This window comes from Indicator indicator, chromosome 8 (assembly GCF_027791375.1).
Source record: "Indicator indicator isolate 239-I01 chromosome 8, UM_Iind_1.1, whole genome shotgun sequence".
NCBI classification, from domain to species: Eukaryota; Metazoa; Chordata; class Aves; order Piciformes; family Indicatoridae; genus Indicator; species Indicator indicator.
This window is the reverse complement of record NC_072017.1, coordinates 22,353,828-22,379,537: the sequence shown is the minus strand read 5'-3', so window position 1 is coordinate 22,379,537 and position 25,710 is coordinate 22,353,828. Positions and strand designations below refer to the sequence as shown.

The following is a 25,710-nucleotide window of genomic DNA, read 5'->3' as shown; positions in this document are numbered from 1 at the left end:
CAGTCTTTTGATCATTTCACTCTGGCCCTTTACAGTTGCTTTGGTTAGAGACTGATCCTCATGCTTATCAGTAGCTCTGGCAGTCCACAGGTGCCACATTTCATCACAGGCCACAGGTAGTATTAATCTCCCTTGTTAAATTCAATAGTACACTGCATATTCTGCCCATTCACAGAACACTTGCAGAGGTCTCTTAAACTTTGCTTTCTATTTGAAGATATGACATAGAATACTTTATTCTGGGGAGTCCCAAGTTCAAAGTTGAGAAACTTCAATTAGCCTCACCTCTGCATTTCTGTCTTCATTACAGTTCAGATAAATTTGAAAACTTAGCCTTTTGTGTTTTTTTGTGCCCAAGGAGAAAGCTTGTTCTAGCTGACGTGCAAAGTACTAAATTCTTCAAAAACCTGATAGATTAAGCACCAGGGTTTCCATGACTGTATGCTAACTGCTTTAGAGATTCTACACCAAGTCTGGTTTCATGCAGTCTATAATGTTTCATTTTGCAAAATATTCTTTAAAATTATTTCATAATAACACATCAAAAAGAAAGGCACTTAAAAATCTGAATAATGTAAATCATATGTAGTTCAGAGGCTAAGCAAATTACACACCCCGAAGCTGCCCTTGCTGTATGAAAGGAGTCTTTCTCCAGCTCTGCACAGCCCCAGCCCAAGGGAACTTGCATTTGAGAGTTTTCCAAACATTTCAGGTACACTTGAAAGTTGAAAGTAATTCCCATTTCCTATGCGAGATTAGGTCGTTTCCAGTCCATACAAAATACCACTCATTCACGCAAAAACACAAAAACTCACCCCCAACCCCCTAAGAGTCAAGCATTAAGGGTACAAAGGTGCGTGAGTCATTGCCTGTGGGTTTGTGGGGTTTGTTTGGGTTTGTTTGGTGTTTTTTGTTGTTGTTGTTGGTTTGTTTTTTTTTTTTTTTTGGGGGGGGGGGGGGGAGTGAGGCGCAAGGGAGGGTATACAGTTTGCACCTCGGACCGCAGAAGAGAGAGCCTGCGAGCCAGCGTTGGATTCCTTGCTAGCCCAGTAGCTGCCTTTCACCCACAGAGTTCCTCTGCACGCGGCCGGCAAACACCCATCCAGCAGTCGATCCCCATTCACCCCGGCCGAACCACAGAGCTTCCCCCCACACCTCCGCGGCCGCCACCCCGCGCAGGGCCGCTCTCCCTCCGCGGCGCCGGGCAGCCCCGCCGCACTCCGCGCCGGTCCGGCGCCCGCCCTGCCTCTGCCCCGGGCTGCGCGGCGGCTTGAGCTGCTGCTCCTTCTTACCGTTCTGCTCCTTGGCGCCGGAGAAGACGAACTTGCTGCTGAGGTCAGACTCGGCGGCGGCCCCTTGCCTCCGGCCGGCCAGAGCAGATGTCAGTAGGAGCAGCCCGAGGAGGAGCATTGGGCCGGCGGGGCGAGGGGCTGCGGCACAGCAGGCACTGGCGGCGCGGCACCGAGGCCCGGGCGTCTCTCAGCAGCGCCCGGCGCGGGCTGCGCCGCTGGGGAGAAGGCTGCACTGAGTCTGCTCTGGCAGCGGAGAATTGCAGGGTAGTTTCCACATAATCCCATCCAAAACTTTTTTCTAGAGCCCTTTTCTGCGTCTCCAGGTTTTGTTTTCTTTAGGCTTTTTTTCCCTTCTCTCTTAAAAAAAAAAAAAAATCAAAGCAAAATCTGGACCCAGACCAGCTTCTCAAGGACTAAACAATCCGGGGCCGTGCCGAGCGGGGGCTGCAGGAACTGGGACTGGTGATGGCGCGGGACATGCAGAGGGCCAGGAGAGGCGGGGGCGAGCGGGCTACCGCGGAGGAGCGCGCACCTGTCAGCCGACAACCAGCGGCAAGGCGGAGGCGGGCGGAGGGAAGGAGGGCTGGGCAGAGGGCAGGCGGGCAAGGCCGTCCGCGCTCCTACAGAAATACTTTCCCTCGCGCTCAGTGGACACGCTGCCAGCCCGGGCTGCGTCTACTCCGCTCCCGCCCGCCGTCCCCTCAAGGCGAGGGCGGCACCTGGTGCGGCTGTTTACGCCCCGGGAAGTTGTCGGTGGAGGAGAAAGAGGCGAACGGAGCAGCCTGCGCCGCTGCCCCACTCTCACGGCCAAATGGCGGCGCAACAGGTGCGGGGGCGGTGGCGGCGCCCTTGGCCCCAACGGGGAGCGTGCCCTGCAGCTCACTGCGCACGGCGCACCGACACCACTACCCCGGTTGCTTCAGGAAGGGCGCTGCCTCCCCCACTTTGAGGAACCAAGGTCATCGTGGTCCGAGGCCCATTTCTGGCTTTGGTAATGAGGGTGCAACATTGTGCTGACTTACCGGTATTTGTTTACTGAGTTGTTATTATGGTAATTGGCTTCGTGTTTGAAAATCTGCTGCATAGTTAAACATTTCATTTAAAGCATGCTGTTAAGTACTGGGAACTAAAACACGGAAAGGAAACTTTAAAAGGGCTCTGGATGCAGATTATTTTTCTTGTGACAGCCCTTGCTGATTCGGCTACCCTGAAATGAGACCTCAAGCATTTACATAGATGGAAACATAGACTCAACTTTCTATAACTGTCTTTGTCCTGCTGAAATAATATGCAGTACTCAGTGAGGTGATATCCATACAGCAGAGTTGGGTTTCTTTTTGCCTTTTCACCAGAAATCAGAACTGAGTTTGTGGTGCTGAGTATCCCCTCCACCCTAACCCTGATGAGGATTGAAAGCATTGATGATACTCAGCACCCATTAATATGATGCTTTGTTCAAGCTTCTCATCTAGAGCTGGCATTTTTAGCTCACTTGGAAGAGTGTTTGAACCATGACTATGTGACTGGTCTGGTAACAAAACTGAGTGCCAAGTAGATGTAGGAGGGCCAAATCTTCGGCTCTTGACTGAAGTTTTGGGAGAGTTTTTCAATGATCACTTCAGCCCATGTAACTCAGAGGTGTTTTGGGGGACAGATGGGAAGACCTGTGGAGTCATGATCTCACTCACTGTCTGTGCAAGATAGGCAAGAGAGAAACTAACTCTGCACTGCTGGAGACTTGAGCACACACTATATAAATGTCTTATTCTTTGACCCAGCTCTTTTTATTATATAACTGAGCTGTTTCTTTGCCTCAGCCAAAGTAACCCTTGAGACAGTGATAAATATCTTCTCTGTTTTTAATAAGTGACATATTTCCAGTAGCAACTGAAAACTTTCCAGCCAAGATGGGCTGTCTTCTGAAAGGCAGACTCTGAGCATACCATAAATAGCAAACCTTCCCTTACAGAGCATGAAGAAAGAAATGTACTGCACAAAGCAGATTATGTAGTTACTTTTATTACTGTTACCATTATTAATTCTTATTTTTTTGTTTCAATGTTGTTATTTTTTTGTTTCAATGTTGTTATTTTTAAACGGAAACAAAGTTAACATATGCTGTTTTCCAGGTCTTCTTCAATGATGTTTGAAAGTAGTGAGGAGTTTTAATCAAATAAGTATCACACTGTAATGTAAACTTCATTGCCTGAGGATTTTTTTGAATCAGTTCCCTAAAATGCAAGTTCCCTCTGAGAAACGTGGACCTAATATCTCACACCATGTATGTGAAAAGTAACGTGTCCAACATCTCCCATAGCTTTGAAAATCCAGGCTGCATGAGACCAGTGTTTCATTTGTCATCCTGGCTCTGACTTTTTAAACGAAAATGCAAGAACCCACATAGTGGACGAATACGGAATAACACTGCCCGGGGAGGAGACTGTAATTTAGGATTAGGGTATATTTTTTATCATTAAGGCTCTACTTACTTTTTTAAAAATGCTTTTGTTGCTTATCCCATCCAAAATAGTGTGTGTGGTAATCCCTATCCTTATAAATGCCTGATCTTGTTAAGACTCATCTGTATTTTGCTACCACAATTTTCACTTTCTTGTCTATATCCATAATAAATATTTTAAGCCATACAAAGCTTTATATTCTTTTTTTCCATGCTGAAGTTTGTACTTCAGTTTGTCTTTTGTTTCAGTCATCTCATAACTACTTAGTTTACACTATGTAGTCTTTTTGAAAGTGTATCAGACTTTATAGTTTACAAAATTGTGTATCAAGTATTTTTGAATTTAAATATCGCAACAAGTGCATCTCCATTGGGATACAGACTTTGCTCTGTAGAATAACCACACTAATTTGACATATTTTCATACTGTTTTTTTACATGTTTTGTTTTGTTTTTTTTCCCCATCATCCTCATTTCAAACTTTCTGAAGCAGTTTTTCTTGCACTTGAATAAAATATGAATTTCTGGATTATCTCACATGAAATTATTCTTATCGAGACCCAGCCACCAGAGAAGGCAATAGAAATTTGGCCTGTTACGACTACAGAGACTTACTGTGGTGGTGTACAGCTTTTACACTCCTGAACTGTAAATACCCTTGAAATGAAAAGACTTCTCTGTGATTATTACTAACTTTAAGAGTTATCATTAAAATACACATTTGTCTCACAAGCTTCTCTCTATCAACAGAAAGAATTCCATTTAGCAAAGTCAAAATAACACCACAGCAGCGACAGAGGTGGGCAGTTCACCCACACTCCACCCCTTGCCCCTTCAGCACTTTACAACAACAACAAAGATTCCCCACGGTTACTTGTGGAAATGGTCTGGAATTGGCAAGATGCATAGCTCTTCACAGACTGCCCTTTATGATTTGAACTGATCCCAGGAGATCCTGACTGACTTCAGCAGGCACTAGATATCCCAAGCAAGTTCTGCAAGGAAGCATGCTATTTACTTTTCCTGTATGCCATCTTCAAAGACTTTTCCCCGTTCTCAAAAGGGATGCAATGCAAGAAGCATTTCTGTCCTGAGGAGGAATAGGGTGAGGAATACAATATTTTGGAGCAAATGGAAGAGGTTGAGATGTAAACCATTTTCAGGCATGATGTAGAAACAAAAGGGAAATGCACCAGGAGATGTGTAGCTCCACAAACAATTACTTCTATGAAATTCACATCTCGCAATAGTTAGAGCTAGGCATTTACCTGTCATTGTGAGGTTAGGACCTGCTGTTAGGAAAAGAATATTGATTCCCTTTTCTCCCCACAACTTCCTTCATTTCCAATTATGAGTGGGGGAAAAAAGAAGACTTAATACTTAATATGTACTTATGTAGTCCCATATATTCTGAAAATACCTGTATAATCTTTGTGAGACCACGCTGAATGGGGGAAAAAAGGTATTTTGCAAAACTTAGCAGGTAATTTAAAACCTAATAAAGATCTGTTTGTCTAAGCATCAGGCAAATGTGTGCTTTGGTCCAAGGTGCTCACGATTTCAGTGTAGTTGCATACGAATTTATTGCTAGTATACCAGGATTTAGGTTTAAATGTTTATACCCACATTATGGAGTAACTTTTAATTCTGCAAAGAAGTCTTAAATAGTTATTAAATATTATGTTTGTACAAAATCTTTCATGGCTGAATGATAAATATGAAAACAAATTGCACCAGAGACACTAATTGTCTGTTAGAAAAACAACAATACAGTGTTCTGCTATCATGATCAATGAGCAATAGGAAAAGAGGCATTTGTACAAATAAACGTGGCCTTTGTAATCTTACAACTGTGAGGTAAAGAGGTGGGAAATGAACAGAAAATCATTCCTGCATTAGAGAGTATTCCTGTAAACAAGGTAGGACTAAATTTTAGTATTTCTGCTTTATTGTCCATTCCTAATTAATTTGTAAACAAGTTGTAGTCCTGTTTCTATGTTACATTCAAAAATATAATGAATAAAAAGAGTGAAGGCCAAAGAGGCTTCAATTATGTTGATGCTCCCACAGTGTGGACTGCTCAGACACAACTAGACAAGAAGAAGCTCCAAATGTACTTTCGTTACTTCAATCACAACTCTAAATTAAGTGTGACTTCTATTTTGTAACTCCTAAAATGAGACTTGAGACTTATAAATACACCTTTGAACAAATACAGCATTTGAACATTTCTAAGCATATCCATTTATTCTGCTCAATGTTGCATAAAACAATGCATTAAACAACCATTTTTCAAATTGCCTCAAACATTAGAGAACCAAAATTCTCATTGTACATTTCAGTGATTTCCACTTAGGAACATTGTTTTAAAGCAGTCACATTTAATATTTCCAATTATTTTATCAACTGCATACAGGTACATACTCCAAGCTATATCATGTTTTTTGCTTTAGGGTAGACTGTGGGAGCTACTGTAAGAGACAAAGAAGGAGGCCCACTAGAGGTCTCCCAAACTATTTCGAAGAATGCTACCCAGTTTTGGCACCTAGTAGCTCATTTGGGTCTTGATGGGCTTCCAAAGTCAACATGTCAAGTGCGGAACATAACTATGTCATTCAGGCCTTGTTGTATGTTTGCTGAACTTAAGTGTGGACTACACTGAGGTTTGAAAGAGTGGCAGTAGCCAGTCTTGAATTCAGCGTTTTCTTACGGGTTGCGTAAGCATTCTGGGTATGAGGGTACTCTCTCAAGATGTATAGTAATATGCTTTCAGAGGAGAATGCTCCTATGATCTCCAGCATTTACACCCCGCTTCAGATGCCCCTCAGCATTCAAATGCCACATGCTCTTAAGGGATTATAGCCAAATGACAGGTTTGTTCAGGTACACATGAATGTTTGTGTACTTATGACTGTGTGCAGTGACTTTGCTTATGTCAGAACCCAGATGAGCTTTCTGGCAGCTTTTAAGTCAGATTTTCATAGATATAAAACTTACTTATTTTGGGTTTCACCATTTTCATACTGAAATATTTCTAGGATATTTGTGTATTAATATTCTGTGGCTTTGAAACTGCTCTTCAGAGAAATGAAGCACAGCTGAAGGTGCTTGTGGGATACTTATGGCAGCATAATTTTGCTATTTGTATTTGCAGTGGTACCTAGCAGTTAACATCCTAAATGCATATTGTCTATCAAACAGAGATGCTAAGATCAGTCACATAATCGTTCAAGAGGAATATTTACATTTCTTGAGTTTGGAGTACAAAAGTATTTTATATTTGCTGAAGAGTATTACTGATACTAAGAACTTTCTCTCATGAGGATGTCTAATTGAAACAGATTTTTTAATGTATCCATAGCACTTCAGTTTCAGTGTTCTGGTATTCCAGTCCACACAGAGCAGGAGTAATGCTGAGTCAATTATATAGCTATAAGCCTTTGTTTAAATTCAAATTCAGCAGAAGAGAACAGAAATCATATTGACAACATCAGCCTCCAAAAAAGCATTGTCTTAAGGCTAAACTGAGATTAAAGTTTAACTAGTGAATGAAATCCATCTAAGAAGATATTTCAAGAAAGTTAATAGGTAAGAGGAACGTCATATCTAACAGAAGTAATTTAGAACAGATGAACAGATACAGCCACCCAGGAATGAGGTGGCACTGGAGCAAATGTACTTCTACTCTGTATGGAGTAGCTGTCCTCCCTAACTCTAACTCACCACCTTATGTTTAATCTCATTTATCCTTGTCCTATCTCTTTCCTAGTATTCCTGTCTTCCACAGGTTCTCTTTCACCCTTCTCAGTGAATTATTTACCACTTCTACTGTGCTAATTATTTAATTAAAGTCTTGGCCTCTTAATCTTCTCTCTCCACATGAAGTACTAGCTTTCCTAATCCACCTCCTTGTCATCATAACTGGTCCCCAATACTCTCTTGCACTCAGATCAGTCTCCTCTTTGTACTTTGTTCTGCCTTATTTCCTCTCAGTCACCAGTCCAGGTTTGCTTACCATGGCAAACCTTGTTCCCCATTATCATCTCATAAAATGAGTCTTTTCCACAATTTAACTCAGAGTATCACTTTACTGATTTGTTTGACATAGGACAGAAGAGTGAATTAGTTGGTACTACAGATGCAGCATCCACACTATAGATGTGTTAGGGGAGATTGTTCAGTGTATGTCTAAAGTTCAAATTCTGCAAGACGACTAGGAGGTGATAATCAATGGTAAGAGATGTGCTTCAAAAGATGTCTTTCTTATCCATACTAAAGCCCTAAGATAAACATAACCACTCTCTTGTCTGCCCCATCAGTTATGATGTCTTTCCCAGATTTCTTATTTTAATCTATGGTATGTATACCCTCTCATTAACAGAATCTCCTTGCCTCTGAATGAAGCAGCTTCCCTGTTCTACATTGCATGGACTTACCTGAATCTGACAATTCAGCTGAATCTTGGCTTGAAACACACCAAAGTTTTATTCAAGCCATCTGGAGCTTTCCCAGAGAAGAGATAAAGAGCTTCCAAGGAAATGATCCATAAAATTTAAGACTTTACTGATCACATGTAAACTGTAATTTTCCAATTTTCTTAAATTTGAGTAATTTCTGTAAAAAACAAAAAAACAGACAGGCACATTTTCGACAAAAATGTTAATATAACTTTTTGAAACCTGGGCTCATTAGAATTTTGAAAAAAGCTTTAACATAAGGGGCATAGAAGGTCGTAAACACTTGAGTTTCTCATCAGTTACCTAATTCTCAGAACTATACGAATTATTTTGGAATAAATAAGGTTCAGGATGGAATACGGAGGCTTTCATCCCGTGCATTTTTCCGAACTCAGAAATGGGAAGAATCATGTAAAATATCAGGTCACTTTAGTAGATGGCAACAGTTCTAATATTTTTAGAATTCTTGACCAGATCTCATTTAATCCCTTCATTCATTTGTATGTTTTAAAAGCAGATATAAATTCTACAAGAGTTTTTGTCATGAAAAAAAAAAAGTTGTTGCCAAGGGTTTAGGAGCTTAATTCTGCAAATTTCTTTCTATCCCTTCCCTACATAAATATAGGTAGAATTTCTGCAGACTATAAATATTTCAGAGTAATCTGAGATACTGAGGAGCATTTAATTTTTTACGTAGATACACAGTAGAAGAACATAGATAAAAGCCTAGTTTAATATTAATATCTAATATTTAATTATTTAGTATTAATATTTAATATTATTATACCTGGAAATTCAGGTAATGCTGCAGCAAACTTAAAGGAACCAGGGCCTGCCAGTTGGACATAAGTATAAAGAACATACGAATGATACATTGTTCATACCAGTAAATTCTCATTGTGATTTCTTGCCAATCCACTGAATGGAAATATACTACAAAGGAAAGTATTTTTAAAGTTTTTTCCAGTAATTTTTCAAAGCTATTCCACTATTAATCACTGGAGTTCACGTCATCCAGTTGAGAATGCACAATATTCCAAAGTATTGCCAACATTTTTCTTTATTGATCAAACACTGGCATTGAATCACAGTATCTCATTCCCACAGCACTGCAAAAAAATAAGAACTTTAATTTTGCTACCATCTGGATCACAGATCATCCCATAAAATATGTTCAGGTTGACAGTAAGTCTTTGAAGTACTTATTTCATATTGTTTCTGATACTGTTATATGTTGTGCCCTGTCACAATCCATTTTGAAAAAATACCACTCCATTAATGCTCAAATTTATAAAAAATACTATTTTCTCTTTAGACAAAAATCTTTGTCTAGTTACATATTTAGAGTGGATTTGTAGACATAAACAGTGATATTGTAATTTCCTGGTGCTCCCCAGCATGCTGGTTACTCTTAATAGCATGCAATTTAACCAGGAGCTGAAGGTGCTGAAGATACTGAAAGTTGTCAGCACCTTTTTGGGTGGAACTCAGGACCTCACAGGATTAGGCTGCCATTCAGAAAGCACATCAGCAATACCCAGAATTAACTCAGAGTGGACTTGAAGAAGCCCTTAATCAATAAAAAATATGAATGTTATTACAGGGACATTTTGAAAGTGTAAATCAGTTTTGAGATGATAGTGCTTAATCCACACAAAGGGTGCTAATCTAAATGGATTTGTAGGATCAGATTCCTAATCCTGCCCACTACACTACTGGATGAGAGCCTAAAAACTCTTCTGCACAATGACTCCTATCACACACATCAAATGAGTAAGCCTGTTCATGCTTAAATAAAGCAAATATGACTTGATCCTCTGTAGCTCAGCACATTTCTGCTCAATCCTGTGAACCACTGAACTGAGTAATGTTAATTCCATTATATTCATTAAAAAATCAAAAACAAAGCTAAGAAAGGGTGCTCAGTCCCTCATGTAATTAGAAATTAATGGGAAAGTTCAATAGTGGGTTGTCTGCATTCAATTCAGCTGTCCTTTTTACAGCCTGATGAATGGATTTTGATCTTTTTTGGTGAAGGACATAATGAGAGCTCTATTTTCAGTGCCATACCTGGCCATGAGCAACTAAGTCTTACTATAGGAGTATGTTCATTCTAAGAACTGTGTAAAGTTACAGAAGCTGAGTTATTGCCTTTATTGTTGTCCAGTCTCTATCTCTTTCTTCAGTCTTCAGGACTCATACATTTCTATTATTTTTCACTCATCTTCTTCTTAACTGCATGCTCATATACTTTTCACTACCTACAAAAATATTTTGCCATATGAACTTATTTGTCATGTTTTGTATATTTTGAAAAGAACAGTTTTGTGTGCAGTAAATTCTAGCAAGTGGTTATAGAAGAAGCTTTTTCACAAGCATCATATCTTACAAAAGCAGTAGGAATTTTGCTTTGGTAAAGACAGCAGAAGACAGACAGTAAACAATCTTTTTTATCCCAGTGTAAATACTGTAGTGCAGCAGAATTCTGCTATGGAAGGAGAAATCAATGCTGCTTTTTTAGTGGCAACTATTACTTTAAGGTCATTCTCTGTCTCTTCTACCAGTTTTATAGGCATGGATCATATTTGTTCTTTCAGCACTATTAGATCCTCATATTTATGGGAGAGCTGTTTGTGAGGGCAGTTCAGTCAAATTAGGACTACTCTAGCCACTGAAAAAAGATCATGCAGTCACTGTGCTGTTTCTGGAAACAAACAAGCAAACAAACAAACAAACGAACAAACCCCAAAACAAACCTGGGAAATTCCAGTCTTTTGTAAGTGCAGTTTCATCGCACTGTTCTCTATTGGAAACTGCGTTTGTGGTATTAAAAAACACCATGCAAGGTGAGCCAGCTGCATTCCCTCTATTTTTTCTTCCCTGACTGCACTGCTTTCAGAGCAGTTTCTCACAGGCAAAGGTGACAGAGTCTCTTTCTCCTCTTCTCATTTTCACAAGCAGCAAAGAGGTTGAACCTTAATGCAGAGCTACTTTTGATTGCTGCAGATTAGAGCCGAAGATGAAGCTAGCATGAGTTTTCAATGTCACCTGGTTGCATCGGTGAGACAAAGCTTTTTGATTCCCATTTTGAACCTATTAACAGTTGTGGTCAGGTTTTACTGCTCTGCAGTGCTTAAACACAGCCTGGCCAAGTCTGCTTCAGACCCCTGAGCTGTGGAAATCCAAGCCACCTCTGAAAACATCAGGGATACTTATTGCTATTGCAAATCTGCCTGCCTGGCATGCCGTGTAAGAACTCGATTAGCTCTACCTACTTGATTAAAGTTCAGTAAAGTGTGTATAGTTTCAAGAAGGAATTAGGAAAACTGCTTTGTTTTGGTGAGAAAATATCAGTCCACCTGATTAAGTTAAGTACCTAAATCATATCTGTGCTTCTTTTCAAAATACTGGATAAAAGAGAACTTTGCTCTCACAGAAGCATTCCCGTGGCATCTTTCAGTTTTCCTTAAAACACCTTTTCAGTAGCATAAGCAGGGAGTTAATAGCTAGGCACATGAGTTCATTATTGGCTTGGGTTTTTAATAATGACTGTATCATGGGGTATTTATGACACTACTTTTCCAGACTTTAATCTAACCCAGTTTTGCTTCTTATTAAATTGTGAGGACTTTACAACCAGCATTTTTTTCTTCTTCTGTTTTTATAGTTAATTTTTTTTAACATAGTAATCATCATCATCATCATCATCATATGATATATACTATTGTGTTTGGTTAGGGTTTTATTGTTTTGATTTGTTTTGATTTTTTCAGTCTCCCAAACAAGAAGCGTCCAAATATGTCTTCCCAAATAACAGTATGGAGCTAATAGAATATTAATTGTCTAGCTAATTCCAAGATTCCAAGATATGGTTGCAACGCTCCTGATTAAATCCATGCCACAAGTGGAACAAGCTGGTGAGTAGCAAGAGGTTAAAAAGATAATTATTTATCCTACATTGTCTTAAATTTCAGATTTTTAATTAGTACTTCTCTTAAGTGATTTCTATTTCCGTAATGACTTTGTCTATGTGTTAGCAAAATTTCCTGATGGTGGAGTTGGGAAAAATTACCAAGAAAGGAGAGTATAACTTATTATACAGGAAGAATGATTGTGAGGCTTAGAAAAATAACAGTAAAATGGAAAATAGTATGAAACTTAAACTCAGAGAAAATTATATTAACAGGAATTTTTACTATGACCCTATTAGGATTAGGCCTATTAGAATTTTCAACACAGAAGAGATATGAATACATTAGTGACATTGAGGACTAGCAATTTATAAGGTTTCTAACTAGATTTAGTTTTTCAAGCAGTTATAAAGAAGTATTAAACAAATGAAAATATCATCTGGAATTCTATGGGCAATTTTCCAGAAAAGTAGTTCTAAATACAACCTTCAGGTAACAAGGTCTTGATGATGCATGAAGTCTCCTCCAGGTACGCATTTCTATGCTTCTTGGCAAACTTCAGTGTATAATTGCATTTAATCTTCAATGAAAGCCTGCCCAAAAAAAGCAGGGAAAAATGCATTTGACCCTCTGACTTGAGCTAGGGATCAGGGAACATTGATATTAAAGTAACTCATTATTTTCTTTATGCATCAGTTTCCCAAGCTGAGAAACAGCATAGTTTCTCAATTTTGTAAATGTAATTAAGCCAATTCAATACTCATCAGCCTGAATGATGAATTGAATGCACTTTGCTCTGCCTCTGTCCAATATTATGACTGATGTCTCTGCCTGATATTACAATGGAAAAAACCAAAAACATCTAGCTTTAATCTAGGCACTGGCAGAACCTAAACTTAATGTTGTCTCCTTTTATGAACCTTTGAAATGTTTCAGATTCCCAGAGCACTGTTTCTGTCCAGAACCACTCTGGACTGGGCAGATTGCTGGGCTCCCAGGAGAACAATCAAGAGACCAAGTACTTCTCCAACAAAACTGGAAGGAACTCAATACGTAGAATTGCTTCAGGGAATTCCCAGTCTATGCCTACAATGTGAGTACTCTCCAATACAAAACTACAAAAACGTTGAAATATCCGAAGTCTTTCCTGTGGAGTTTGTGTTAGTGTGCAAAGGATGCGAGATTATACAAGAGAATAAAACCAGGAAAACATTTCTACTCTCTGTTTGTTAGGGCACTCAAGAGACAAAGAGTTGGGAAATCCTAGTTTATTGTTCACGTTTTCCACTAAACTCTAGCAAGAAATATGCAAGTAGATGCTTAATTTCTTATTTCCTTGCCCAACCTAATCAATGTTAACTAGACTGAGGTAGCCAAAGCTTTCCTCCTCTCATCCAGTGAAACTGGGATCTGCTGCTAAACACTAATACCACTTCCACAGGTCATATAGAGAATGTTTCTTCCTCACAGCCTTTCACAGGAGGAGATGTGATTAGGCCACCATCAGCTTGAGAAGATAATTAAACCCTAATTTTTTGTTTATGAAGTACTGGAATGACTAAATCAGCAGTGACGGGGGCTCCATATCGACAGGCAGGCTTTATGGGTAATCCACATGGTAGGATGACACCTTCTGATGTACTAGGGGCGGATTTAATATATAGAGACAAAGAGTCTGAAAGTTGAATGAAACAGTGGCTGTTTCCATCAGCCCTTAGCTAAAAACTATGATAGGATAATCTCCTGAATGAATGGCCAATTCACGAATCATATATATGACCTATTCTGCAGTATTGTAGACATCCTTTTGGAAATTTTCCAGGCATTGGAGAGACTTTTTATCCCCAAATACCACAAAAGATTAAGGTGATTGAAAAATCCTCTGTGCAAAGGGTGAGCTTATTTTTATCAAAGCCTTCAGATGTCAGCTTTAATAAGCACGTGATGCCTGATCTCCATGGTCACATTGTGATATAACTTAAAATGACCTCCTAATCAGAGAAAGCATTGTTTTTAGGAAAAGATTCCTAATAGAATTGAATATTACAGAACCTTATTTAAATGTTCTGTCATCTAGTGGTCTTTACAGCTCTCAGTTAGGTTTGAAGGCTCCCCTGCATGATGCATATGAATTGCTGCACAAAATTTGAATTCTTAACTGTGTATGTTCTGAGAAATGAATTGCAACAGATAGCTAGAAAGTAAATCCATAGAGTCACATTTGATCTCCTCTCTGTCTGGATATAGCATGTAAGATAGGTGTCTTTACATATGAAAATAAAAAGAAAGTTTTCTTTGGGCCTCGAATCTCTTTGTTTGACTGCACATTCGTTTAAACGATAGATCAGAGTGCAGTTGTTTCTACTTTCTACTCGGTAACTCAGTGGTTACTGTCACTATACACTACATGGAGACCCAGACTCACCATGTTTCTCAGCCTTACTGAGTTTTGATCTATGCCTCCTAGTACAGAGCTTTAAATAGTAGGCAACGGGGTTTTTTGCAAAGGAGTATTTTTTCTTATGAAGGTGCTCTTGAAAGGCAGGTTCAAATTTGTATTCTGAACTAAAGGGCTTCTAGGTATTGTGAGAAAGCAGGCATCAGACATGAATTTTTTTAATTGTTGAACTCTTTGAGTCCAAACCATCACATTCACAGCACTATGAGCATTCATACAGCCAAAGTCAAGTCTGAAGGACTTCACAAAGGGTGTACAATAATAGAGGTGTTTCATCATAATATACCTTCTATTTGCTGGTGAGGCAGCTTTCTCTTAGGGCACTGTCTTGATGAGTAGACCTTTAGTAGGAAGTCTTGTGCACCTGATTTGCAGAGAAGCAATGCACGTTAATATTATCCTAATTTAGAGAGTTAATGTGATTCCAATTAATTAAAGTTCGCCAGCTGGTTGGATATGAGCCATCCTCACTGCATGTTCCTATTATATTCTATTTGTAAATGTGCTCTGAGACATATCCTATCATCATTTCACAGCTGTAAATAAATCGGTTGTAGCTTTTTAGTTGCATCAGTGAAAGCAGTGTTCTTTTCCTAGTCCTTCAGTGGCCAGATTTTAAATGGCATCATGTAGTATTACTCCTCTGAGTTCTTACATGTCTGCTGAATCACAAAGTATTAATTCTAAGATAGTGTTCTTCTGTCCTTATGGCTCCAAACAGCTTTACCTTCCGTTCCTTGTTGATTTTACATTCCAGTCTTTTAATCAATATGTTATGTTGTACCATGTCATACACCCATTTCTTTGAGGCATTTTACATCAACACTATTACTTTTAGCAACTGTGTAGTCTCATTTTTAAAAAAGTCAAATTCCATCTGCCATAAACACTGATGAATGATTTCAATTAACGGATAGAAGTATAATAACGTTTAGTTCTGTGTTAATTTATCAAAGTCACACTAACACATCTCTTCTGACTTGGATCGTTCTAATCCTCCTTTTTCAGTAACTGTGGATTTACTGATAAGAACTTCAAATTTAATTTGCTTCAGGACATGATGTGCCAACAACTATGTTATATCCCACTCCCATTAAGGTGGAGCTATAATTACTTGCTTTTCCCAGTTTTACAAAACTCCTCTATTAGTCCAAGTTTTACCAAAAATTAGCAGAAATTCCCTTGAGGTAAGTTTCTTGGGTTGAGTGTGAGGCAATAAGACCTACATCCTCAGATGGTTATTCTTTCTGCATGCTGCTTACCAGTCACCTCCATTACTTTTGAATAGACAATATATACTCTTCACAGGAGATGCTGTATTAACACAGGCTTTTCCATAACCACAGAAACGTTTATTTTTCAGCTGATGTGAGTATCAGGAGAATTTGGTAGGCTGGAATATATTTAAGGTCCATTCCAACCCAAACCATTCTATGATTCTGTGTTTCTATGATAATTTAAATGACCATAAATTAAAACTACATAAAATAGACAAAACGTGTGATTCTAAAATCCCGTTAACAAAGGACCATGTGAGAAAGCCTAAACTAGAGCCAAACAGGTCAACTACCCAGACTAGCAGGTACAGCCCTAAGAACACAATGCTCTTCTCTGATGAACTATCTCCACTGCAACAAAGATCCAGAGGAGCCTGTTGTAGGGAAGCACATGAATAGGTTGAGCTGGGGCAGATGAAAAATCTCTAGCTATTTGAGAAGACTGATACCTCCTGAAGGCAGAATGCAGCACTGCAGAGATATACAAGCTGATATCCTGAAAGTAGCATAGCCATGCTAGCACAACTTTGCACACCAATCATTTACTACTTGGTTAATCTCCACAGTGATTTCCGTGGAGCGAAATTTTCCTTTCTGTGTTCATTTTTGCAGCTGTTTCAGCAGTTCTTAGTGACTACGTGTCTGATGTCGCTTAGTGGTTCTTACACTTCACTCCAGTTTCTGTTCCTGATATACCAGGAATGAGTGATGAGTGACTACAGAAAAGGGAACGTGTTGCTGGAAAGTTTTTTGCTGCCATTGTTGTGTTGATTTTTCTTTTTTTTTTTTCTTTCTGGATGTTGCATTGTGCTATATATTAAAATGAAAGAGTTCATATCTGCAAAGTAATGTTTGAATGTTTATGTACTGAATACTTGACAGATTCTCAAGCTTATTAATTTTCAAAATATTATATGGTTGATTATACTGCTTATTTTCTTTGTATAGTGTCATTACAATTTAAAACCTGATTTAATAACCTTGAAGATCAACATGGTATTACTTAGCAAATGTAACCATTGTTCTGTGAGCAGATTTACCTAAAATAACTCATAATACTGCCCTAAGCTATTAAAGCACTTTGTACTGAAAAAAAAATTCACTATTAGTTAAAAAACTACAAATCTAAGCTAATAACCTTGCAAAATGAAATGGAACAGATTTTCTTAAAGCATTTAGAATTTTCCAGTGTTTCACCGTGGGGCAGCTATTGTAAATACCATAATATTCACATAATAATTAACTGATACAACAAATCTGACTTCAGCCTGCACTAGCAGTTTTGAATTTGTTTAGTGAATAACATACTTCTCACCTATCCAGTTAGCATTATTCTAAGTTACTTAAAGCCATATATTATTCTCAGCTAAAATTGCGGATATTAAAAGTACATTGATAGTAACTGCGTACAATGTAATTTGCAGTGAGAAAGAAATCTCTTTTGCAGTGCTTGTTATTAAAGACTACTTCCCCTCCAAGAATTCCAACAAATAAAAATGCTACCCAAAACCTGGAGCTAAAAGATTAATGAGTTAAGGCCTCACATTAGCATCTATATGGTGTCTTGACAGCCAGGCAGTCCTGGCTCTCTTATTCTCAAGTTCTGTAGTCATATAATATCAGTCCAGCTGACATTTTCTCACACCTTTGTTCTTTTTGAGATGTTCAATTTAATAACATCAATCATCAAATTCAGTCAACCTTATATAAGATGAATTCCTTCTTTCCTAGACACTCCTCAATGTTTCTTATTTCTCTAAACCAAAAGTGTACTTTTCCCACTGTTAAGATAATGTGGAAAAAAACCCTCCTAACATGACAGAATGTGTAATTTAATATTCATATTTAGAAATAATACAAAAGTAGTTTGTCACACGTGTGAGGTAACCTGTTAAAGGATATTGCAATGTTATGTGAGTGCCAGCTCAAACACCATTCTAAACAGGGAGAATGGGTTACTATCCACATGTCAGGATTCATCCCTAAGCCTCCTGGGGCCATAGAAGTGGACAACTCTTGGATGCATTTATACAGGATTTTATTTTTGGCTAATTTCCCTTCATATGGGCCAAAATTATAGGCAGGAGCTCAAGATTTTGTCTATTGCGTAGTATGATTCAAACATAAACCAGGATAGCTTTTTCTGTATTTTTTTATTTTTATGTTAAACAACTTTATAGCATTTTCTGGTGCTTTTCTAATACTTCTCAATCCTGTGAGAATCCTCAAGATTCAAATTTATGGAATTTTCTACTTTGCACAAAATGCATCCTGCAATGGACCTCTCTAGTGAGGAAGACTGGTTATGGGAACAGTGGTGCTAGGGACTACTGCAAATAACCTTATTATGCCTATAAGTCATCAAGAGTCTTCTGACAGAGTAGCTTTTGCTTAAAAGGCAGGGTTCTCTAGAAAGAGCTGTTTTGTGCAAATACTAAAAATGTACTCTTTCTGACACAGTACAGGCTCCTTTGCCTAGTTAATATCTATCATGTGTCTGCATCTATTTGTCTGCATCTAGCTTGTGCTGGGGCTAAAATATAGCAGTTGCTCTATCACCTGATGACCCTTCCCCCACTGTGAAGGGGGACTGGGAAAAGAAGAGACCCATGATGCCCATATTGAAATAAGAACAGATTTAATGGAACAGCAAAATTAATAGCAATGCCAATATAAGGCTTACAAAGTTATATGTGCAGCAGTCACAATAAGCAGTAAGGGAACCCCTCCAGGGCTGAGAGGAGCAGAAGAATATACCCTTCCATTCTCCACAAACTTCCCTCTTTGTAATGAGCATGACATTTATGGTCTGGGATACATGTGTGAGCGAACTCAGGTCAGCTGCCCTGGCTGACTTGGAACTGTTAAGGGCCTGCAGGCCCATATCTGGTCCCTGATTCTGTTCCAGTGAAACCAAGACACTATAATTGTTCCACCATCCATGTAAGTAATGTTAGCCATACAAATGAGCAGAAGATGACCTGTTTGACTTGTCCTTCTTTCCCTGTCTGGTTTTATTTGTCCCTGTTTCGCAAATCTGCAAGTACTAAACCTGCTGTTTCTGGAGACTGCTTTTTGAATTGTCAGATTTTCCAGGAATTCATAACTGGACATTTCCTTGTGATCTCAGAGACATAGGTACAGGTCTTCTGATGCAGCTGAATTTATGTGCTTTCCTTCCCAGTTGAGTGACATGGACTTGGAGTTTCCCATGGATGTGCAAACATGCACATTCTCTTCTGAGATTTCCTTCACCGTAAATCTTGCTGAAACTTGTGCTCTCCTGATAAAGTTTGATGACAAACTATATTAAACTGGTTCTACCTGTGATCAGTGATTTGAGATAGAGCTGTGATGACCGCTACTACTTGGGAGAGGAAGCATTGATGCTGCCACTATTTCATTTTGAAAAATGAGCACGAGTCATTTAGGAAGTCTCTATTTTGAAATTCAATGCCACTGATCAGAAAAGTAATAAGAAAATGCCTGAGTGATAAGTTCTTCTTTAATCATCAAAACACAGATTATGACAGCACTGAACAGTGGATCATGTGTGCCAGCTAGTTGTACACAGACATAAATTGTCTAACCACTAAAGCCATGGCTATGGGTAGCTTATGTGAACTACTAACTTGCATACTTGAATTTGATTTATATTGCATCTCCTCACCACAAAGTCTAAGTCCATAAATCATGAATTATTTTCCCCAGCACAGAATGTTTTACTAAAGCACCTTCAGATGTTTAACAAACATCAGTAAGAGATGTATTCTTATGCAATGAATTTTCCTTAATTTGTTCTTTCTGCATTTTCTGTGCATAGCATATTTCTGTGAGTTTATTAGTCTAGTGACCTTTTCTCCAGGTGGTGTATGAAATGGCTCTTGCAAATACTGTGTTTAAAGTGCACCTATTTGTTATGACTGAAAAAGCTACTCAATCCTGATATTTTTCCCTGCTGTGACTTGAAACTGGCCTTCCATACCCATTTTAAAAACCTGCATTTCTACACTTGTTCTTACCACACACTCTGATTCTTGTTTTAGAAAGAATAAAAACAAAAGAGAGATAAGTATGGCCAAAACTAATTTTGTGAAAAAATGCTTATCTCTCCCTTTATTTACAGAGATTTTTGTTTGGGTAGGGTTTGTTTATTTGTTTGGTTTTTGGTAAACATAACTGTTTCCACTGCAGTTTGAACTGAGATGCAAGTCTGTCCCTGAGCTGCAAATAGAATGCAGAAATACTATATATGATTTCTTCAGTGTTACAGCCAACCCCCCCCCCCAAACCCAGTAATTGACTAAAGAATCGTAACATCTAGTGCACTTATTTTGGCGATCATATCAATTAAACTCTAAATATTAAGGATACAAGCATCAACTTTAAATAAGAAACTTTGAAGATACATTTTCTGTATGTTTCTCATTGAGACCTTTTCCTAAGTCCTTAAAACATTTCAGACAGAAGACAGTAATTGGATTTCCAGACTTGTCTTTATTACTTGGGCTAGAAAGAGATATCCAGAGTGAAATGGCTTAACTTCTTGCCAGAATAGGTTCAAAACTAATATTAACTGGCTCTGCTTTTTGCTTTCCTAGTTAAAAGGGCCCTCTCATATTTATGTACTTAAAAGGAATCTGACATGCTTTAGAGATGTGACAAGTAGTCCCATTGATTGCATCCTGATCTGCAATAATTTTGGACAGACCTTTTCAGAATTTTAAAAGAGAAGTAAGACTAAGTAAAATGAGTGTTAGTGGCTTTTAAAAAGGTGTTGATGTTGTTGTTTTTAATATGACCTCTTTCTAAACTACAAAAGCACCCTCAGTCTTGACATTCTGGTACCTTGTTTTTTAGCAAACCTACTGCTATCTCACATAGAAGAAATTGTCTTTTTTTTCTATCAGAAGTTTTTTAATTAACGTATAAGCGTTGCGATTTTTTCTGTGTATACAAAATAAGTTACTTTAGACTTTGTAGACTGGACTGACATATATATATATGAGATATAAAAGTGCTTCTTTATGATGCACTGCTGCTAAGTTCCTTCCTATATTGAGAACAAAACATTGTTTCAAACTGAGCTGAGGAAGTTCCCACTATGTCCACTATAGGACAACTGCCTCAAGGGGAATGGCTCTGACATTTTGGGGATTCTGTAGAACCTGAATGGAGTCCAAATTACAATAATGAATTGCTATGTCAGTGGCTTCATGTTCAAACTGTTTGCTAATACAGGAATTTCCCCATTCAACCTCTCACAAAGCCCTTCAAAGACTGAAGGTAAGTGGTATTTTTAGCTCAGACATCATAACGAAATAGAAGTATCTCCATGTTTAAAGTGTGAGTAAGTATGGTTGTACTGTTAAACTGATTCTATGGGTGGAATAAATATCAGAGGGAAATCTAGTTTACTCCCTCAAATTGATGTGCTGTACTGACTAGATTAACATGCAGACAGAAAAGTAAATGTATGTTTTAATTCTGATTACACCTGGGAATACACCTTTATGGTGCAAATTTTATATGTCTGTAAATACCCTTTGCATTATGGATGGGCATAATTTGGGATTTAAATCTTTTTGTTTAAAATGAGTTCTTTTACCTTGTTTCATTTCCATCCTTAAATTATATTTTCTTACCCTGAAAAACCATAAGAAAGACACATTCTAATTGTGGCAGAGAAATGTGGCATAAATGCTGAGGAGGTAATGAAGGACTGCTCCCACATTTTCCTAGCCCACAACAGTTTGCATGACCTTTGACTAATTCATGTAAGCTTCAAATATACCCACTCCTTAAAATTAAATGCAAGTTTGAACTTCCTTAGAGCTGCCTAGAAAAAAATATCCTGGAAACTAATACTGCATGATTCTCTCTTTGAGGGTATTGATTGCACGGATCAATATCCAGTGAAAAGACTTTTAATCTGCTCTGATCCAAGTCAAACAGTAGTACAGTGAGAGTTCTGCACTCACAAAAACTTCAATTTGGCATGGTATGTTAAAAATATCTTCATACTTCCTTCCTCTCCACCTGCAGCTATAGAGTTGATTATAGCATCCTTAAATCCTGTCTGAATCTGCTAATTTCACCAAAAGAAGTGATTGTGAAGCAATATTGAGTTACCCTGTGTATCGAGGGAAGCTGTAAAACATAATTACAATTATGTGCTAACCCTCAGTGAAAGAATGAGGTCATACATAACATGTAAATGGTAACAAATCTTAAAAACAAAAGCACTAACAGAGGTGGCAGTCAGAGTTTTTATTCCTTATTTTCCCCTTCTTGGATCAAGATACCCAGGTTACTAGAAAATGCATTTACTTTTCTTTGGTACGTGCCTGAACTGTGCCTGAAAACCAGTTGTGCTGGGAAAGAGAAACTTTACTGAGATGTGACAATTCCAGGATAGATTTACATAATGTGAGTGAAAATTTGTAAACAATCTCCATGATGGCTGCCATGCTGTTTAAATCTAGTTGTGTTTGTAATCTGTTTCTTGTTTTCTAGCTTTGCACAGTAAAAATTTACTTTGCATTATAGGATAATTTAACCTACACAGAATGAATGCTTTTGGGGACAGTTGCAGCCAAGTGCCACACACTGAGGGAGACAAGCTGACTGTTGACCCTAAGGGGTTTGGTATCAGATCTCAGTTTCAGTGGCCTGTTTCTAGTTGCTCAATAGGAGTTTCCATTCCAAAAGGCAAGTAAAGAAAAACCAACCTTGACTCATCAAATAATAGTGTATGTTGTAGGAATTCCTGGCTGATAAATTAAATCCGTTCAGTCTTTGTGTTGCCCTAGAGTGGAAGAAAAAAGGGTAAGGGTGTGTATAAGTATGAAGCCTTGCATTTCTAAAACTGGACTTAGTGGATGACATTCTCTCAGCAGGTTATGATGCCTCAGATTACGTACTAGCATTTGCTCTTCCATATTCAAAGAGATATAATTCTAGTTGCAATGTTTTATTATACTCTGCCAGATTTTGTAATTCAAATCCTCAAAGGTTCTTGCGTCTGCAATGGGGAATTGTAAGACTACAGAAAATTAATTGCCTGGCTAATTAAAAGTTTTGTAGGGAATGTTTTACTTAGCTGCAGTGCAACATTTGCCATTCAGTTCATCACTGTTGAAAGAAAGTTCTGGTTTATCAAGGTTTGCTATTCAACGCAGAACTGCTCTTTTTGGGATTGAGTGAGCTTTTTGTCCCTTTTTGCTTCTCGTGTATTTAGAAATCATCCTTGAACAAATCTCCCTGAGGAAGAGGCCTGTGTGATAGCAACTTGAAACTGAGCCCTGGAATGAAACTACATTTAAAATTAAATTGCATATTTGTTTACAGAAATGTTGATTGATTAAATGCCTTAGGACTGCCAAGGTTCCCCTGTGTTGCTAAAATAATTTTAGAAAAATTGTGATTATGTAACATTTGCTTACTCCCATTCATTCATGTCCAGTCTGATGTGCCAGGAGGGTCCTCTCTGACCTCCTGGAGTGAGTACTGTCTCTCTGATTTCATCTGTTCATTTAGTTGTTGAGGAGCCTCTCTGTTACAAGTAAAAGCTCAAGGCGGTTAGTGTGGTATAGGAAGGAGTGTGGCCGTTAGTGACAGATGTGGCACCAGAGAAGTCTGTGCTGTTCTTGGCTGCAGCCACTTCCAGGCAGGAAAACAATAGCTTGTTTTCTTCCTTCATCTTAAAACCCCCGGATTTCAGGGCAGGAATTCCATTATACTTTGGATGGGTAGAAAAGCTATAATCAAATGCCTGTGGCAGGTAGACAGGAAGTTTGCAATAGTCTATCAAAGCAGAAGCAGCAAGAAAAAGAACTTAAAGATTCAAGAAAAACAAAACTATTTTGAAGTGTGTTTTAAGGAGCAGCACCTATTGTAGCTCAATCAATACTCTCAGTGTTGATAGCTCTGCAGCCATCCCTGCTGTTGGGAGAGGAATGAGAAGTCAGAAAAGAGAGATTAGCTATGCTGTCATGTGAAATAGCAGGAAAAAATTGCTTTGTGTTCTCAAACCACAATGTCAAATATTTTCTTAAATGAAAATCTTCGAAAAAGTGAGTACAGGACTTAACTCTCTGAAGTTATCTACTTTAAGGTTTTCTAAGCTCACTGAACTGAGTCAGAATAGGACATGCACTTGTAAGAGAAATGCACAGATTTAACATGTTCTATTTGACATTTATTTCAAGTTCTATTTGAAAGCTGCTGGTAGGGTCTTGACTTATGTTTATTTTAATGACTATTTCCTTTGCTTAGAAACATCCTAAACTTTCACTTAAGTAAAATAAGAGAGAGTGAACTCTAGTACAGAAACAAAAAAATAAAGAAAAAAAAAAAGCAGTTGGGAGAACTTGGTTGAAAATCAGTGTTTCTGAATGTATTTATATCCAACTTTCAGCAGGGAGTCAAGGCCTGGCCAGATGCTCACAGATAATTTTGTGGAGGAGAAGGAAGTTTTGCATCATCTGCTCTCACAGCTCTTCATGAAACACACTACTGAACTACTGATTCTTTTGCAATCCCTCCAAAAGTCTACTAAAATAGGAAAAGATAAAGAAAGAAACTTCATCATTGTTAGACTTGAAGCATGGTATGGTGGTGCATTTTCTATGCAGCATGGTGAAGACTTCTTCCATGACTGAAGGTCTGTAAACCTCTGCTGAAAGAAAATAATGCTCTTGAATATATCTTGGGTAACAAGCATTTCTAATGGAAAGTTTTATGTGGTAAATGTTTTTGTTTGTTTGTGGGGTTTATTTGTTTTGTTTTGTTTCATTTTAAAGTCAAATTTCAGTTGAACTTATAGTTTTGAAGCCTAGAAAGAAGAACCTGTGAGTTATTTTAATTTGAGGTGCTGGTTTTCATTAAAGAATGAGAAAGCTTTTAAAAATGACTTTAGTATTTCAAACAGAAGGTAACTCCTGTGTCTTGTTCCATGTAGACCTGTTCATTGCACCTCATGATGCTAATCTTCTAAGACCTAGATCTGAAATTATGGATATTATTTGTATAATGTGCCTCAAAGCCCTAAAGTAGGTTGCAGCCGGGCCAGCTGTCCAAGCTTCTATGTAAACAGAAATATAACAGCATTCTTACTTGGAGGGAAGCCCAACTTTCCCATCTAATTCTTTATAATCCTCTGGACACTTCTTTGTTAATTTCTGTCTCTCTTTGAAATACTAATCACCTACTATAACAGTGAGTGAGATGGGGTTCAGTTTGTTACAGACATATAGTCTGGTAGTGCTAATATTGACTTGTGTGTCTGAACTCATTCATGTAAATAATCCCAGCAAGGTCATCACTGAGGACAGGAATATCCTAACAGCAGTGAATGCAGAGTCAATGTATTCTCACAAAATATCTGTCCTTCCTGATTTGAATATACTTTTTAAAAATGCATTTTGTGCATTTACATTGAGAATCACTTTCACAAGTTTAAATATTCACAATTGTAAATATAGTACTTGATTAGAAAAGGAATAACCATGACCCAAACTTTCAATAAGAATTAATCCTTTCAGCCTGAAAATTTTCACTTATTTTATATTGGTATCTCTGAAATATTTACTTGGGGAAAAAAAAAAAGAAAAAGAAAAAAAGTGTTGTAATACCTTTTTTTCCGATACACAAAAACCAGATATTCAGTAGATATCTGAATGTTCCTTCAAATTGGTAGTCTAAAGAGGTTGTTTCCAACTAACTTTCCTGTCTGCTTATTTGCCTTTATTGCTCAACAGGGATAAATAGGTTTACTTTTAGTTCACTTTTACAATTATTTAGTCTGAGTTCTTGTAAAGTGATGCATTCTTAAGGAAACTGGTTAAAACCAGTGC

The 25,710-nt window shown here is 38.1% G+C and overlaps 1 protein-coding gene across 1 annotated transcript in view; it reads right to left on the bottom strand.

Annotated features, from left to right (window-relative positions):
- Positions 1-1,410, bottom strand: part of PDGFC (platelet derived growth factor C) — a 116,295-nt gene extending 114,885 nt beyond the window's left edge. The window contains exon 1 of the mRNA XM_054383209.1: positions 1,293-1,410. Within this exon, the coding sequence (XP_054239184.1) occupies positions 1,293-1,410 (118 nt within the window). The remainder of the gene's footprint in view (positions 1-1,292) is intronic.
- Positions 1,411-25,710: the final 24,300 nt, after the last annotated feature.